This window comes from Pygocentrus nattereri, chromosome 7 (assembly GCF_015220715.1).
Source record: "Pygocentrus nattereri isolate fPygNat1 chromosome 7, fPygNat1.pri, whole genome shotgun sequence".
NCBI lineage: Eukaryota > Metazoa > Chordata > Actinopteri > Characiformes > Serrasalmidae > Pygocentrus > Pygocentrus nattereri.
The window spans coordinates 43,434,858-43,448,612 of record NC_051217.1 but is presented as its reverse complement, the minus strand read 5'-3'; the positions used below and the strand labels follow the sequence as shown (position 1 = coordinate 43,448,612).

The window sequence follows — 13,755 nt, the reverse complement described above, 5'->3', positions numbered from 1 at the left end:
CTGATCTGATGTTGGGTGAGAAGGTCTGGCTCGCAGTCTCCGCTCTAATTCATCCCAAAGGTGTTCTATCGTGTTGAGGTCAGGACTCTGTGCAGGCCAGTCAGGTTCTTCCACACCAAACTGGCTCATCCACGTCTTTATGGACCTGCTTTGTGCACTGGTGCGCAGTCATGTTGGAACAGGAAGGGGCCAAACTCCCCAAACTGTTCCCACAAAGTTGGGAGCATGAAATTGTCCAAAATCTCTTGGTGCTGAAGCTTTAAGAGCTCCTTTCACTGGAACTAAGGGGCCGAGCCCAACTCCTGGAAAACAACCCCACATCATGATCCCCCCTCCACCAAACTTTACACTTGGCACAATGCAGTCAGACAAGTACCGTCTCCTGGCAACCGCCAAACCCAGACTCGTCCATCAGATTTCCAGATGGAGAAGCGTGATTGGTCACTCCAGAGAACTCGTCTCCACTGCTCTAGAGTCCAGTGGCGGCGCTTTACACCACTGCATTCCACACTTTGCATTGCGCTTGGTGATGTAAGGCTTGGATGCAGCTGCTCGGCCATGGAAACCCATTCCATGAAGCTCTCTACGCTGTTCTTGAGCTGATCTGAAGGCCACATGAAGTTTGGAGGTCTGTAGTGATTGACTCTGCAGAAAGTCGGTGACCTCTGTGCTCTATGCCCCTCAGCATCCGCTGACCCGCTCTGTCATTTTACGAGGCCGACCACTTCGTGGCTGAGTTACTGTCGTTCCCAATCGCTTCCACTTTGTTATAATCCCACTGACAGTGGACTGTGGAATATTTAGTAGTGAGGAAATTTCACGACTGGACTTGCTGCACAGGTGGCGTCCGATCACGGTACCACGCTGGAATTCACTGAGCTCCTGAGAGCGACCCATTCTTTCACTAATGTCTGTAGAAGCAGTCTGCAGGACTAGGGGCTCGGCTTTATCGAAACACTATAATAATAAACCTATAACTACAGATGTATTTTTTACAACCTGCCAGTTAAAGAGACCTAATTATGTTCTCTTTGTAACAAAGCATGCAGCGGTCAGTACTGATGATACCCATGATCTGCTCAGAAAAGCTTGTGACATTATCACAATAATGATAAAATACTGCTATTATCCCCACCCCTAACACCAGGGCAGGTGTTCACACAGCAGCACTGATCTTGGATCAGATTCCATATTACTGTCACTGGTACAAATACTGATTCTAGATCAGCCCTCCTGAGGTGGTTTAATCATAAAGTGGCCGTCCACCGTTTTATGTTTTATAGCTCATTACAAAGTCATAATGTGGCCTGAACTACTTCGTCAGGTCTGCGCCACTTTAACGCGGACCTGGATGCAGTTGGAGTGCGTTGAAAGACGTTTTGGGCATGTGGGTATTTAAAAGAAAGGTTTTGGGTGACTCCTGACTTCCAGTGTTTGTTAGTAACATTAGCCTCATAGCTCAAGTTCCAAAGAAGCAAAAGTTGGACTCCAAACACGTCTGGCCTGATTTTCGGGTAAAAGGACAACTGTGTAAATTAGACTTTTTCGCAGAACCACTGTTTTCACATTAACCTCAGTCTCAACTGTTGGAATATTTCATGGTTTAAAAGAAGCACAAACAACAGTTCAGTTTTTAATCTTGAGTTTTTATTCTAGGGACTTTCGTGCATAATGATTAGCGCGACAGCAAACAAAAAATAATTACATTTTGCAGAATTTTCAGGAAACACAGCTTCAACTGGAATGTTACTTGACATTACAAGCGCACAAAAAAAAACAAAAAATTGCACCCAAGATGGCAATTTCAATATTTCACGCCTCTGTATTATTTCTAGCAGGTAAATTCTAATCAGTGTTGACATTTAGCAGCAGTAAGAAAACCAATGCACACCGAACGACACACCAAAGGAAGGTATCTCCGGAAATGATTCAATGCGAAGGTTCCCGATGTTACCGCGGAGGAATTTTACAGCTGAAATTTCAGTAGAAGAAATTCTAAGTGCTTATTTGGTCCTTGCGAAAATGGAATATTGTCTTTTTCAGCTGATTATCAGTCCTTGACATGCAGATTACCTGCTATTAAGTAGCCCAATTGGATCACTATTATGATTTTCAGTGTTTTCTTTCCTCTCTTAATCAAAAAGTGCGTACTTTAAATTACGTGCCCTCTCAAACATACGAGTACGATTCATACAGCAAACTGGCAAAAATGACTTCTAACAAGGAGAGCCAGAACAAAAATCTGCCTTACAATGAACTTGTTAGTTAACAAACTTCTCTCCGCAGACCCGTCTAAGAAAGCTTTGACAAAGCGACACTGACTACTGCCTGTATTCGGACCTAGCGACAGGTGACCACAAACCAGTGACACATAGGGAGCACGTTCAACCAGCATTTACATTTGTGCAAAATCACAAAAACTGAGGAGCAAATTCTTTTATTAATAAAAAAAAACCCCTTTGCAGTAGGATCACTTTAGGAGCTACAATAGAAACAACTAAACTCTGCATGGTGTGCTAGTATTTGGGATCGAACGGCATGGGCCCCAGCTCTATTTTGACGTCGGCAAAGTGTCTGTCGGAGCTGCGTCCCGAACGGGCCCATTTCCTGTCCCGCGGGTGCAGTGGGCGCGAATGTTGGTGCTTTCGCTGCTGCCGCTGGCACGCCTGCTCCGCTTTGACCTTAGACCCCGGCCCTTCCAAGGGTCGACTGCAAATTTACAAACAGCAAATGTTTTTCACATTTTTTTTTTTTTTCCACCATAAAGCTTCACGCGCCGCTCACAGCAAGTCATTGTCAACATGCAGAGGCTACTGTGTCTCAGACCTAGTAGTAAAGAGGCAAGAGAGGAAAGCGGTAAGCTCAGACAGACATGCAGTCCACAGCTTATAAAAGCCCACAGCACACCAACCAAACACATTCCAACAGACAGTCTGGCGGGAACAAACGTGATCTCACAACAAGAACATGTGAGGGGAATTAGGGTTGAGTGATCTGGGGAAAATATCTGTGATTTTTCTGACTCTTATTGCGACTGTGTTTTAAACTGAGATTATTTTTCTATGAAATACGGTCCAGTTTTTATTTTATGCTTTTTTTTGCCAACAAGTCCAGACTGTTTTTTTTTTTATTTTACCAAGAACTTTTTGTCAATACAACCAAAAAGACCAACAAAACCAAAAGGTTTGACCCCCTGACTGTAATGTGCCAGACTGCTAGTAAGGTGTGGTTTTGATGTCACATGGTTGCGTCTGATTGGTCTAACTTATCTATAGGCAGTTCTGTGTTACTGGGTTCAATTTCCCTGTTTTTGATAATGTAGACTAACTTTGAAGCTCTTGTGATTTGAAAACTCTATGTTCTTAAATTGCGAGTTCAATGCAAAAATGATTCCTCTTTAGCCCTAGAGTGGCTAGACTTGTTAGGGTGGGTGTGTAATCTCGAAACCAATCCAGTGGCTTGTGAAGGCTGGTGTCCAGAAACAATGGAACTATCTTTTTTTTACCTAACGTGTTGGCACATGGTCCACCTGTAAGGAGATAACAAGTCCTCGTCGCCATCCAGTGTTGTAGCGATAAGCTTATTAGCTCATCTGAAGAGGCAGTCTCTGTTTCTCTTCCAACACAAAAACCTACCGGTGTACTGATAAAATGAAGTACGAACCCAGTTGGTTTAAACTGAGAGGCTGACAACTTATTTTCTTAGCTAGAACTGGGCTAATCAGTGATTCAAAAGGCTACAAGGCTCCATTGATATCATGGGAGCAGCAGATTGTGTTGCCAGCCAACACCAAAAGTTTAAAAAGTTGTCCCCAACTTCCCCTCACAAGATCACGTCTGGCCCTGCAAGACTACCCCAAACACTGAGTTAGTACGTTGTACCTGTATTTGCTGGGATGTCTTTAGAATATTCCCTCCCATTCACATGGGTAAAGGTGCCTTTCCACTTCCAAGCATTCGAAATACAACCAACTGCTAACACTGAAAAGTTCATTTGTCTTGAAAAATGTTGGGCCAGTGTGCTTAAGGCTTAAGATGATGATATTAGATGTTTATACCTGACAAATAAAATTGATGAAACGGATAAAACAAATTGGATTTCCTTACCTTGGGCCGTATCGTTTTAAATATGTATCCCCAAAGAAGTGCCTGTATATGTAATCATCCAGATCTTCAAAAACTTCATCATCTCCACCCTGGTACTCATCCATATCCTCCAGGTAGTCTTCGACACCGCTGACAAAGTCTGTGAACAGCATCTGGTCATGAATAAAGAGTCCATTGTGGAAGAAATTATTGATAAAGCTCTCCAGCTCCCTCCAGTGGTGGAAATGGCCCACTTCTTGCTGGAGGTAGCTATGGAGGAGCTGGTTGAACTCGTCTGCTCTTATTGGCTCCATGGCTTTGTTGAAGAGGCTCATGGACTCTTGGTAGGCACAGTCGAACACACCGGTGCAGCCTTTGGGCACATCTCTTTGTCCCATGGTTACTTGCTCCTTCTGGGCACCCGATTTACGCGTGTTGCGATCCGCCTGGAAGGAAGAGGAGTCCACTGTGGATTTGCGAGGGTGTTGGTGCAGAGGCCTGTGGTGTTGCCAGTGGGTATCTTCCATATGTTTGTTACCTTGCTCTTTGAAACCCTCGTTCTTGAATTGCTGCTGTTCCATCTTTGCATCCTTCCTCTCATGGGACCTCTTCTGCTGCGGTCGGTGGCTCTTCTCAAACATGTCCAGTGCCGAGTCCTTAAGGTGCCGGAACGTGGACTTGACAGAATCCGAGAACTTCTTAAGATTCTCTTTGACGGCTTCTTTGGCCTTCTTGATCTGCTCCTTGTGGTGGTGCACAAACTCCTTGGTGGAATTCTTCACTGCATCAAATGTCTCCTTCACCTTCCCCATCATTCCTTCTTTGGGTTTCCTGGCCTTGATCGGCCTGTCTCCTTTGGCTCTCTCTTCCTTTGTTTCCACATACAGACGTTCCCACAGATCTGAACGCTGCTGCTCAAAGCTCAGCTTCTTCTCCAGTTCCTGAAGTCGTGTCTGGAGTTCTTCTGTTTCAGGATCCTCATCTGCTCCGGAATCCTTCTGGCTCAACTCCTCCAGCTCCTCCCTCAGCCTGTCCGTCACCTTCCGCTCCTTGTCCAGCTCCTTCCGCAGTACCTGTGCCTCTGCCATCAGCGCTTCCTTCTGATTGACGAAGCTCCGGACCCTCTGCTTTTCCTCCAAAAGGTGGTCCTTCAGGCGCTGGTTCTCGGACAGGATTGAGTCTGTGCCAGCTCCTTTCTCCTCAAGCTCGCGGATCTGAGCACGGAGGTGCCGTAACTCATCCTGGAGCGCAGACAGAGATGCCTCCTCACGCTCCAGGGAACTCTTTAGGGCCTGGTTCTCCAAAGCAAGGTGCTTCTGGCGAGACTCCATCTCTGTCTTGGCCTGTTGAAACTGTTCAAACAAATCTTCTCTCTGTGCCTGAAATTTGACATGAAAACCAAAGAAAAATAAAACTGATAAACCATTTAGTATCACCTGTATGTTTTCTCTGAATATGACCTAGGGCTGGGCAACATGGCCAAAAAATGAATACGTTTTACTCTCAATGATTTCAATTCAATTCGATTTCAACATTAAGGATATCTTGCTAGCTTACTCTAACTGTACCACTGGTTTCTGCTGTTGTTAGTGAATAGCTAGACTTCTGCTTCCTCCCTAGTGTGCAGATGTTCAAACGTAAAGCTTTTGACACTAATAGAGAATTGAGAATGAGACAATAATCATTACCATTTATCGCCCAGCCGTTTAGTGGAAACAACCCAACCAGGGAAATGCACAGGAACATTAATGAAACAATCAGATACCAAAAACACATCAATGGTGAATTTTGTTGCAGCAATGTTTTCTTTTCTGAATGTAAAGCCATGTCAAATTTTGTACACCTGTAACTACTGAAACTAGTAAAAGGGATCACCTGCAGTTCAGCCTCTTTGGCTCTGAGATGCTGGTTTTCTTTTGTAATCTTATCCATAATGCCTGTCAGGGACATCACCATGTCTTGCTTGTCCTCAAGGTCTTCTCTCAGACTTTCAACCACATCCTGAACGTAGAGACAGCAACGTCAGAACGGGCTCCTGCACTATGACTAGATCAGCCTTAGTCAGATGAGCTTAAAAAGCCAATCATTCTTGCATCTGCCAGAGAATTTTTGCAAGCAGAATTACATTCCTTTAAAGAGAATTCGCCAGGATTAGTGATTGTGTTAGAGACTTCTTGGGCAAATACATTTTTTAATGCAAAATTCTACGTCCTGTCGAACTCTGATATGGAAATTTACATCCTCTGCCAACAGCAATACTACTTTTGTGGTAATGGAAGAGATGATAATTTTTAGCAGTGTTTGCGCATTTGCCAAGCCATTTTTATACAGGTTAGTGTGCGGTATGTATATTCTTCTGTGAGGGTAGTGTTTACGGATAGCGAGTTAGCTAGCCTGCTAGCTGCACCAACATGGAAGATCCAATCCCACCCATTTTGCACGGCGATGCAGTCTGCAAATATCTAGTCCGACTGTGGCTTAAAACGAAAAATATGGTGAAAAATGACATTTACAAAGTTTCCCCCTTTACATCAGTCAACATGTTTGGTGACTTAAGTTTGGGTCTTGAGTTTTTTTTTTTTATTGGAGGTACATGGCTAATGTAACTAATAAGTAATGGAGGCCTATACCTCACCAATTAGCATGATGCTAACTGCAGGCCTAAAGAACAACACAGTTGCCTCCAATTGCATCAAGCTGTTAAAATAATCTCATAGCTGTGTTTCCATATATAAGCTACATTGAACTCATTGCTTCAGTGCAGGAATAAAGACACAAACACCAAATACATTTGGTTGACAACACTGACATTTAGGGGGGAACTGTTTAACTATTCCTTTTAAAGAACCATTCAGACCTTTCAGATGTTTCTGATGACGGTAAAGATATGACTTGGCTAACTTTGAGGGCAATAGGGATCAGCAAGTCTTGTTAGACTCTCTGGCCTGAAAGTTAAAGCTATCTCAGTGGCAGTAAAGCTGCTTGTGGCGTCAAAGATGAAATTACAGAGAGGCGAAGACAGACGTCACTGAAACTGAAACAAAGTTCACCAAAGAGGGCATGCAACAGGAGAGGAAACGGGACCAAGAAACACTCAAAACCTCAACTAGCCAAATCCCAGGAAAACCTAAGGCATTACAAATTCTGGTCAAAACTGATACTAGTAGTAGGTCCTGATACATTAAAGGGAAAGGATTTCTAACCATTTAGAGCACTGAAACAGGGTGGTTTCTACATTAATAACCCCATTTCACAGCAAGACTTTAGTCATTATTTATATTGTTTAAAAATATGTAATATTTCATTAACATTCCTGAGCAGTCCTAAGTGGCAGGAAAGTTTGCTTCTGTTATTTCCTCCATGCTCCAAACATAATGAATGTTTCCAATAATTTGGCTGCTATTTGAATAACAGAATAGGATTTCTCAGCACTAGTCCAGCACTTGATCCGCCACCCTGCATATTTCAGCACTCCTGCTCTAGCACACTTGATTCAGACCTTGCTGACAGTATCTTTCTCTCTCCGACACTGATGAAGCTCTCGTGTCTCGCTCAATTCATTCACACGGGTTTTCCCCACCATCCTGTGCCTCTCCTGTATCTGCACCGTGCCTGTAACGCAAACAGACATAAAGCACTAGTGTGAAGCTTTCAGTAACTGCACATGTAACCACTTTATAGTGGCAATGAAACACATCCTTGTAGTCTAGAGTGGACAGAACAGAGGACAGTTTCTGTGGAGACTCTCCTTTCTCATACATTAAAAAGCTCATGAAATTTTAACATGAATTCCTAGACCTCTGAGACTAAAACACAGAAGTAACTGCAGTGGAATTATGTGGTTCATTGAGTTCAATAACTACAGAACAACAAAGTTGTGACCACATGTTGTAATGATGTTTAGGTCTTTTTATTTAAATGTTAAAACTCCGTAGCTTACCATACCAAGGTCAAGAGATCAGTGTCTATTACATTGCAGATGTCATCTTCCGAGACCCCACATCTACTATAATTTGAGGCCATTTAAAAACTTTGCTCAGCATGTGTGCCCTTCAGGCTGAAGTGCTTGGACCCCGGTGATTGCCATGTGAGGTCTAATTTGTAAAGGTCACTTAGCTCTCATAGCGGTTACTGTCCACAGAAATAAACCCAGCACAAATTCCAAACACAGACTAAAGGAAGCAGGCTGACTTGGTTGCTAACAAGGATAATTTACATATATTACATACTTTTCTCGTCCCTTTGTTTCGAAAGCTTCTGAGAGAGGTGTTCAAGCTCTGAAGGATTACCTGAACAACACTTGGAATTATTATTTCCATTTATCCAGCGTGTCTGCTGGACTGCCATCAGAGATTGCACTGTTGTATAAGCGGGCCATTTAATTGCTGGTTGTTTTGCTTAGCTTCTGTTTTGGTAGCCTGTTTAAATGCCAGCGTGCAAAGTCAACACTCTTGGCTTTAATTTGATGAGGCTGTATTGGCTAATATCGCTGGTCAGAGCACTACAAATACAGAGCTCGGTCTGGTTTTGACCGTTTTTGTGAAGCCACAGCCCAGCTGTGATGAGAATTTACATTCACTTGAGACCGCAGCAAAAGCAAAAGACTTGAGTCTTATAATAAACCAGCTGTTCTTAATTAAACTGTGAGATTGACAGCTATGCAGGTTATGTAAGCTTTCTGTGACATGTATGATCATCATGCCCTGAAAATATAGTATAATTTGCCAATGCTTTGCGTTATTGAGGGAAAAAAACAAACAAATAAAGCATGTTTGTATTCAAACAGAATAAAATTGTATTTAAAAATGCTCTCACAAGTGCTCCTATACCAAAATTCAGGTTACATTGCAATCACACTGTAGAACCCGGATCTGTTAACTGGCAGCTCTACTGGCTGCAGCCCTCCAGGCCTGGGAGTGACTACTGCTGCACTGGTGTCAGAGTACTGCACTGCAAACCCATTAAAATGTAATTTAACAAACTTGTTTGGTTAAACTAGATAGTAATCTATATGTTCTGTTTGATGAGTTGTTAGCAAACCGGCTGTTTTTACTGACCGTAAAAGTGTCCGAAGCCCATGCTAATGGCAATGATAAGGGCGAGCAGGATGCATTTGTTGAGCGTCCCGCTGACCTGCCGCTGCTGTGGGGCGAAAATATGAGCTTCCCTGTATTCTTCTGCCTCATCCTCAGCACCATCACCACCCTGACACAGAATTCATACAGTCTTTTATTAAAACACGCAAACCAGCCGACAGAGGTGGACAACTCGGGTCGAGAAAGTAAAAAATCCAGCCCGGGAATTTGTCCCAACTATCTGGACACTTCTGCAGCTTGTTTGAGCTAACTAGAAAAGCCAGGTAGACAGAACAAAGTCCTGGAGGGATTCCACTTTCTGGACCTGGACTACTCATCACTGTGATGACCCCGCTTCTACAGGGTTCATACATTTTCTAACTCAATACTCACAAATAAAATGCCACTGCAAGGCTCGTTCTGTTATTCACCAAACATGTTTCTGCACTAGGCTGATAATTATCAGCTCAGTTACTGAGCAAACACACACTCAACTACTGTAAATATCCTTTAGTTTCCCAGTCTTGCTCCTGAAGTGGCCCTGCATTGGGTTTAGTACTTTATCTGCTCTGACACATTTGGCTAAAATTATTTGATGATTAAAAAGTCCTTCATACAGGCTTTTAAATAGTAATGGTGTGTTTGGACAACCTTGTTCAACTAAAATGATCTTGCCTTTAAATCGTAACTACCAGCTGCTTATTAAGTTTACCAATGATGCTGCTCACTGACCACTGCAAAAAAATGATCTTTTCAAGTGAAATCATCTCATTATCTAGTCAGTATATCTAATAGTTCTCACTATAAGATTGTGGTAAATGTATTGTACGATTACTCAAGTTATTTATAGATATTTTTACTAATAAAATTGATTTGAAGCTAAATTATTTACCAAAGCAGCAGGAGAAATGCGTAGAATATTCTTATATTGAGAAATATTAGATCTACTGACTGGATTTAAGATGGTTTTTCTTACAACGATTTTTTTTTGCAGTGCACAATAATGAGCAGCAGGAAAAAATGCTGCAATCACTGATATATTTGCCATTAACTTGCATTGTTTGTCAGTTTGGTCTCCTGTGCTGCAGTGCTAACAGTCAAGGCACTTGCTGACGATATGTCACATCATTTGTTGTCGACTCAGAAATTCCCAATGCACCATAAGCTCCTTTGTGAGCTGAATCTGGTGTGCTGTTAAAACACTAAACTGTGCAGTGCTGTGTTCCATCAGGAGCAGGACTGGAGCTCGCAGACGTTCCTGAGGAGTAACATAAGGTGCACCTCCTCTCTCTCCCCGTGAACCTCCTGCTGCTCCTCTGGCTCAGAGCCAGCCGTGCTCCTCCTCAGCCGGCGCCTCCTCACCGCCGGACTGACCTTCATCCCACCATCCTCATCTTCAGTGCTGGTGCTGCAGGAGTCTCTGCGCACGGGACGCTCTGCTGGGAAAACTACACACAATACACAAAGAAATGTAAACTACCATTCAAACACTTGAAATTTGATTGTTTAGCTGCCCACTTTTCCTTTATTTCTTGGTTGTAGGAACCACAAACTGTCAGTTCATTTTTACACAATCATTATCCAACTTTTCTTTATCCCTTAGAATTAAGCAGCATGTTTTTGTTGGCTGTGTTTCGATATACGGTCTGTGAAAAAAATAATACGCTTTGAATACTTAACAATATTCACACACTAGACTCTTTTATTAAAAACTTTCCATGATATAGGCCCTTTAAGTCTTATATTCGCAAACTTCATAAAATAATTTAAGCAATATCGACATAAACAAGTAAACCATCAAGAAACGTAGTTCCTTTTAGAGTTTGGTATCGTTGGCAAGCAACCATAGACGACTGAATGAGGAGATAAATGTCCGGTCGCTCATCACTGTATACTGCGGTTATTTCGTGAACTTTTTTTACGTTAAAAAAGTGAACATATCGTATTATATTTAATATATTATATTTATAAATACTGTTTGGTCACCAAATTACCACCACAAGTCTTATATGGCACCCTCTTCTCTTACTGAGGCTGAATCTCAAATGACTCCCTGCTCCCTACGTAGTGCACTACATACGAATGTAAATACTGAATCCTGCAGCCCAACTGAGCAAAGTACAGCTAAAAACACAACAAGCAGTGCATTATTTGGCTATTTAGGAAGTACGGAGCCGTTTGGAATTCAGCCTGGGGTTTACCCCACTTCTGACTGAAACACGTGCATTTGAAGTGCGCAAGCCGTTCAAGTGCCATTATTTAGACTTTTATACTGCCGTTTTACAGTTAATCATACTGTGGGTACTTTAATTCAAGTACCCACTTGAAAACTTGGAGTTTAGTTTTTAGCCCCTTAGTTTAAACAAAAAAAACAGGTACTTACTTCATCAGTACACTCAGATTGAACCGGCTGAGCCAATCAAATTCTAGGACTGGAGCTATTGGTATAACTGTATGTCCACTATCAGCTCCACTGACCATCCAGGAGCACTTTGTAGTTCTACAGTTACAAATTGTAGTCTGTCTATTTCTCTGATACTCTGTTACCCTGTTCTTCATTGGTCAGGACCCCCATGGACCCCCACAGAGAAGGTATTATTTGGGTGGTGGATCATTCTCAGCACTGCAGTGACACTGACTTGACGGTGGTGAGTTAGTGTGTGTTGCGCTGGTACGGGTGGATCAGACACAGCAGTGCTGCTGGAGCTTCTCTGTACTTTTTAATCATTTTTTGAGCTCCAGTTTTGGAAACTCCTGATTTTTCGCTTTCTTCTTCAGAAACGAATGAATGGTGGTCTTCGACTTTTTCACGGTACTTTACGTAAGAATATTCTAATAAAAATAAAATAAAATATTGAAACAAAAAGTTATTTTAAACTCTCAGACAGTTGTGTAGAAGCACTTGCATTCTCTGGTTTGAACAAGCAGAACAGCGATAACATCAGTTTCTTAATGAGAGTCACTCACCGTTTGATGACACGCTGACGTTTCATACAAACACAGTAATCGCATCTTCGCTGTAAACACAACTCAGTCCAGCGCACAGAGCAGGAAAACAGGCTGTTAGTGTTGAGGTGATGCGTTAATACAGTGCAGCACTGTTCGTACAAACACAGCTCCAGCACTCACTGCCTAAAGCACTGGCAGATGTTCTCTTATGTAGCAGGATGACCTTTAAAAACCCCAAAACCTCTGTAGTACTGTGGAAAATGACCCGAGGCTTATGCCACGCATTTTTAATTAAGTCTGGCCAGCTTGCATGCGACTACAATTCTGTGTAGCTGTAATTCTAAACATGACATTATGGGTGAGCAATATGGAAAAGATAAAAATACAGCATCATGACACTTGAAGGCATCTTTAAAATACACAAAACACATCAAAATATTTCATTTTTCCCCAAAACATTAATCAAAAGTGATGTAAAAGTATATGATGCTGTTTTTTTCCCTTTCTCGTCCCGCAAAACAAAACAAACAACTGAATTAAAAACGGTAGTTTACTGTTCCGGTCATAGACATACACAGTTAGATGCCCAACCTGGCACGTCATTCTGGGGCGGTCAACATCAGTGCTGGGCTGCACTCAGTACCACTAAAGAGCAGCAGTTTAATAAAGATGCTATTTGAAGAATACTGCACTCAGAAAGTGGGACAGGATTATATAACGCAGAGATCCGCGCTCACGTCTGTGTGATGCTTATGTGATGCAGGTAAGACCGTCTGGTTGGTGAAGCTCAGAGAACCTGTTGATGTGACTGTTTTTCCTCTGGCTTTATATTAAAGTTATTTCTTTAACGGTCTATTCAGGATCTTAACTTGATGTAGTAGTTATTTCTTTACAGTGATGGCTAAAGCTTTGCCGCTGGGTAAGTTACAGCATTCCTGGATCTGTGTATATATTCATAATAGATTAACGTCAGCACCTTCATACACGAAGCTAAAGTCAGAGTCTTATTCGCCAGCTTCTTGTTCCAATTTCCCCGTTCCACGGTGGCGTGGTGGGTAGCGCTGTCGCCTCACAGCGAGGAGGGCCTGGGTTCGATTCCCCTGCCGGGTGACCAGGGTCCTCTCTGTGTGGAGTCTGCATGTTCTCCCCGTGTCTGCGTGGGTTTCCTCCGGGTTCTCCAGTTTCCTCCCACAGTCCAAAGACATGCAGTCAGGCCAATTGGACATGCTGAATTGCCCCTGGGTGTGAGTGACTGTCTGTGTCTGTCTGTCTGCCCGGCGATGGACTGGCGACCTATCCAGGGTGTATCCTGCCCGAAGACTGCTGGGATAGGCTCCAGCCACCCCCCGCGACCCTGACGGAGAAGCGGCTTAGAAGATGGATGGATGGATGGATGGCTTCTCATATCGTCATCGTGATGCCCACCAGCTTTATCGAAACATTGCATTTTACATCGATATCGTGCAGCCTTACTGCACACACATTACATCACGTTCTGAGGTGCTGAGGTTTTTCAGTTTTGTGAAAGCAGTGAGGTCCTCAAGGCGGTTACAGCGATTTCACATCATATAAAACCACAAAACCGGAAGTCTCGTGGTTCACCGCTCCAACATCGCAAGACGGACATAACAGGACATAAACAAAAC

General features: G+C 42.9%; 1 protein-coding gene across 6 annotated transcripts in view; it reads right to left on the bottom strand.

Annotated features, from left to right (window-relative positions):
* Nucleotides 1-1,625: 1,625 nt before the first annotated feature.
* The window catches only part of ccpg1 (cell cycle progression 1), a 23,905-nt gene continuing 11,775 nt past the window's right edge, over nt 1,626-13,755 (bottom strand). For 2 of the 6 annotated variants that reach the window (XM_017705027.2, XM_017705028.1), the window contains exons 6-11: nt 10,442-10,608; nt 9,143-9,290; nt 7,585-7,697; nt 5,961-6,086; nt 4,107-5,464; nt 1,626-2,709 (exon numbers count right to left, since the gene is read on the bottom strand). In XM_017705027.2, coding sequence (XP_017560516.1) covers nt 2,517-2,709; nt 4,107-5,464; nt 5,961-6,086; nt 7,585-7,697; nt 9,143-9,290; nt 10,442-10,608 — 2,105 coding nt within the window. In that variant the 3' untranslated portion in view covers nt 1,626-2,516. Of the gene's footprint in view, nt 2,827-3,881; nt 3,981-4,106; nt 5,465-5,960; nt 6,087-7,584; nt 7,698-9,142; nt 9,291-10,441; nt 10,609-12,127; nt 13,157-13,755 lie in introns of those variants that run through there. The other 4 variants (XM_037540108.1, XM_017705030.2, XM_017705034.2 and 1 more) reach the window with 4 other exon arrangements.